Below are 4,202 nucleotides of genomic sequence, written 5' to 3' on the forward strand. Positions count from 1 at the left end.
CGGCGCTCCCATCCGAGGGTTCGGATCCCACATACAGACCGGTTCCCGCTCACTGGCTGAGCGAGGCGCGGGAGCAACACTGAGGGTTGCAATCCCGTTGCCGGTCCCCGGTCCGGTACGGGGGCAACACTGAGGGTTGCGATCCGTTGCCGGACACGGAAAAAAGACAAAAAAATAAATAAATAAATAAATAAAAATAAAAATAAAAATAAAACTTTCCCACCTCCTCTCTCCGTCTTGAGCAGCATCATCACTAGTCCTTCCCTTTATACACCGTGCACCCAGCTTCCTTCTTTAGGTGAGGTTTCTGGCACCTCCCATCAATTATCCTTTGACATTAACTTTTGAAGCACATATAACTGAAATACTGGTGAACTTTGGGCTGTGATTTAATGTTTTTAATAACAAAATACGTGCTATAGTGTTCAGACTTGACCTTGAATGAAGATGAATGCAGAGACCCTCTTCTTCAGCAAGAGTTTCATAAGTTTCAAACTAGAGCTTCATTGGCCAGAGCAACCTGAGCATACTGAAAATCCAGAATCAGCCTGTAGCATCTGATAGTAATACTGTATTTCATCAATTCTAAAATACAGTTTACATCTAAAATTAGGATGCATATTACAGTCAATATAGTGTGTCCATTTAATTGGCAACATTTTTTCTTTCTTAGAGGTATATAAAATAATGATGTGTCTAAAAGTGGATGATGCCTTAGATTTGATGAAATATAGTAATGATAATAGCAATAGTTACCATTTGTGGAGCTACCTACCATGCACAAAAATTTTTCTAGGTGCTTTAAGTGTATTATCTCATTTAATATTATCTCATACCAGCCCTAGGAAGTAGAGATGTTCAAATGAAAAAACTGAGGCATAGAAAAGTTGAACTTGTAAATGATGGAGTTGAGATTTGAACCCAAGCAATAAAATAGCTCCAGAGCTGTCCTCTTAGCCTGCCTCCTCCTGTGCTGTACTGCCTCTTCATAACTGTTTCTCCCCCTCTTTAAGGCATCGTTGGCTTCACTGTATGACCGATGATCCTCCAACAACAAAACCACCTACTGCTCGTAAATTCATTTGGACAAACCATAAATTCAACGTGAGTGGCACTCCAGAACAATATGTACCTTATTCCACCACAAGAAAGAAGATTCAGGAATGGGTTCCACCTTCAACTCCTTACAAGTAAAGGCAATGAGAAATAGCTTAAACATGTAAAATATGGGGCTTTTCATGTAATTGCACTTTTACTGCTTATCATTAACTGGATTAAAATTCTTTGACTAAGCAATGTCTTTTGTGCCTTTTTTTAAATTTACAAATAATAAGTGTATATGTTTATGGGGTATAGTGTAATATTTTGATATATGCTTACATTGTGGAATGATTAAATTAAACTAATGATAACATTTAAAATCTACTCTTTTAGCAATTTTGAAATATACAGTGCATTGTTATTTATTGTAGTCACCATTGTCCATGCAATGGGTCACTAAAGCTTATTCCTCTTGTCTGACCAAAATTTGTACCCTTTGCCCAACATTTTTCTTCTCCTCAACCCCCACTTCCCCCAGCCTCTGGTAACCACCATTCTTCTCTCTGTTTTTATGAGTTCAACTTTTTCAGATTCCACATATAAGTGAGATTATACAGTATTTACTTTTCTGTACCTAGTTTATTTCACTTAGCACACCTTCCAGGTTCATCCATGATGTCACAGATGACAGGATCCCCTCCCACCCTTTTAAAGGCTGAATAGTGTTCCATTGTGCATATATATCACATTTTCTTGGTGCATTCATCTGTTGATAGACACCTACTTTGCTTCCAGATCTTGGCTATTGTGAATAATGCTGTGAACACAGGAGTGCAGGATATCTCTTTGGCATACTGATTTAAATTCCTCTGGATATATACCAGAAGTTGGATTGTGGGAGCATGTGGTAATTCTATTTTTAGTTTTCTGAGGAACATCCATACTGTTTTCCATGATGTCTATGTTAATTTACATTTCTACAAACAGTGTACAAGGGTTGCCTTTTCTCCATACATTCCCCGGTACTTGTTACCTTTTGTCTTTTTGATAATAGCCATTCTAAAGGCGTGAGGTGATATCTTATTGTGGTTTTAACTTGCATTTCCCTGATGATCAGTGATGATGAGCATTTTTTTTTATATATCTGTTGGCCATTTTATGTCGTCTTTTGAGAAATGTCTATTTCTGTCCTTTTGTGCCTTTTTGCCCTTAACTTTGTAATTCACCAACTGCAAAATAGAAGTTTACAAACTTGGGTTATTAAAGTCGACATCGATTAGGATGGTTGCCTGGTTGACAGTTCCCCCTTTTCTGGGAACAGCCCCAGTGGTCATGTTTGTGCTTTGTGACCCTGCCTCACTGCCATAGCAGATTGGTAGGGGAAGGAAGACCTAAACCCAAGCTGAGCCAAACAGATTTTCTTGTGGGAATTTGAAACTTGAATGGAGAGACACAGACTGAGAGTTGTCAGAGATGGATGGCTTTTATGGTAGCTCTGTAAGGAGAGGTTATCAGAGATTTCCTATTTTCTGAGTTTCGGTTCTTTAACAGTTTATTTGAATTTGAACTATGCCAGCATCCATTCCAGTATATTCTTATTTCTTTAAGCTAGCTATAGTCACTAGTTTTTTGTTGTTTGCAAACAAAAAAGTTTAATATCCACATTGGTACCAGAGAATGGGTTGTAGGCAGAAGGCCCTCAGGGAAATGTGGGATCTTTGGAATTGATTGTTGTGTCTGGATAGGATGAAAGGCATCGCCACATCCTTTGTATTCTGGGCAGAAAACTAGCAGCTTCAGTGACCAGACAGCTTATCAAGATGTTGTCTTTAGTCACCAGTATCCATGAACTTCCTGAGGAAAAGGCCCTTGGAGACTGGTTAGTAGCCACCATAGAACAATTTAATGGTGATTAAAAAAAAAAAAAGGGCTAGGATTACAGAGTCAGGTGGTTGCTTCCAAGGGCACTGGATAACTTGAGAGAATGAACCTCGATTTCCAAATCTCAATTAAAGGCATTGAGTGAAACTCAGGGCAATTATATGACTTAGCTAACCTCAAGTTTCTTATGTGAAAATCAAGGGATGGAGTGGGGTCCTGACTGTTGGTATAGGGACACCTGGAAGGAACTAGAACAATGGTCCTCAACCTTGGCGGCATATCAGAGTCACCTGGAGTGGTGTTTGGTTTTGGGTTTTTTTTTTTAATAAACTCAGAGGCCCAGACAATTAAACCAAAACCGCTGAGGGTGGGATAAAGGCATCAGTAATTTTCAAAGCCTCCCCCTTCACCCTCCATCCTGTGATTCCATTTGCAGCCAAGTTTGTGAACCACTGAACTAAAGAAATCAGAGCTTCTGAAACTCTTCCTCGATCATAAGAAACTACAGTTGCTCTCAGCCTTCCCCCCAAGTATCCCTTACTTAGCTGAATCAGGTTGATTCGGTGCCTTCAGGAGATACTGTATTCAATGTGCTATTTTGGATAGCTGTCCACAGTTTGCCGATTGACTAACATAGCACAGGACCAAACACTAAAAGCTTACCTATACTGGATTGAGATTCCATGTGTTCTGTTCATCTACCACTTCAGTAACTCCTCTGTCAGGGCCTAAAGCATTGCTTTCTAATGCCATTAGGAATAGATTGGTGAGGGAAATTTGTGAGTAATTAGAAGTTCTCTCTTAGCTGCTGTTCTTTCTGGGTCAAGAATGCTAGATGTTCACCTATTAGAAGCAAAATGGTATGGGTCTTATGGGGAGGGAGAGGTGAAAAGAGGTGGTAATTAGGAAATTATCTGAACCACAACAACCTGACTATGGTTAAGTAATGTTAGGGTCTCTAGGAATGAAAGCAACAGACAGCTACCTTAAGTCTTAATCTCATTTTTCTTTTAAAAGAAATAACTTTACAGGTCTAGGTAGAGACTTGAGTCAAGCTAAGTCGTAGCCTCTCTTAAATTCTTAGACCTGAATTAATTTTCAGAACCAGAACATTTGACTTAAGGGCTTGCTATAATAGTAGATATATATATATATACACTATGACTTTTCCACCCAGCCACTTTCTCAGGTGACATGTACTCAGAAAAGAAATATTCAAAGCTTGGGCCGGCCCTGTGGCTCACTCGGGAGAGTGCGGTGCTGATAACACCAAGGCCAAG

At 39.5% G+C, this 4,202-nt stretch overlaps 1 protein-coding gene across 1 annotated transcript in view; it reads left to right on the forward strand.

Moving 5' to 3' along the window:
• Positions 1-1,296, forward strand: part of NDUFA12 (NADH dehydrogenase (ubiquinone) 1 alpha subcomplex, 12) — a 26,409-nt gene extending 25,113 nt beyond the window's left edge. Inside the window, exon 4 of the mRNA XM_008588006.1 lies at positions 1,014-1,296. Within this exon, the coding sequence (XP_008586228.1) occupies positions 1,014-1,194 (181 nt within the window). The 3' untranslated portion in view covers positions 1,195-1,296. The remainder of the gene's footprint in view (positions 1-1,013) is intronic.
• The last annotated feature ends 2,906 nt before the right edge of the window (positions 1,297-4,202 follow it).

This window comes from Galeopterus variegatus, unplaced genomic scaffold, assembly GCF_000696425.1.
Source record: "Galeopterus variegatus unplaced genomic scaffold, G_variegatus-3.0.2 Scaffold4619, whole genome shotgun sequence".
In the NCBI taxonomy this organism is placed as follows: domain Eukaryota; kingdom Metazoa; phylum Chordata; class Mammalia; order Dermoptera; family Cynocephalidae; genus Galeopterus; species Galeopterus variegatus.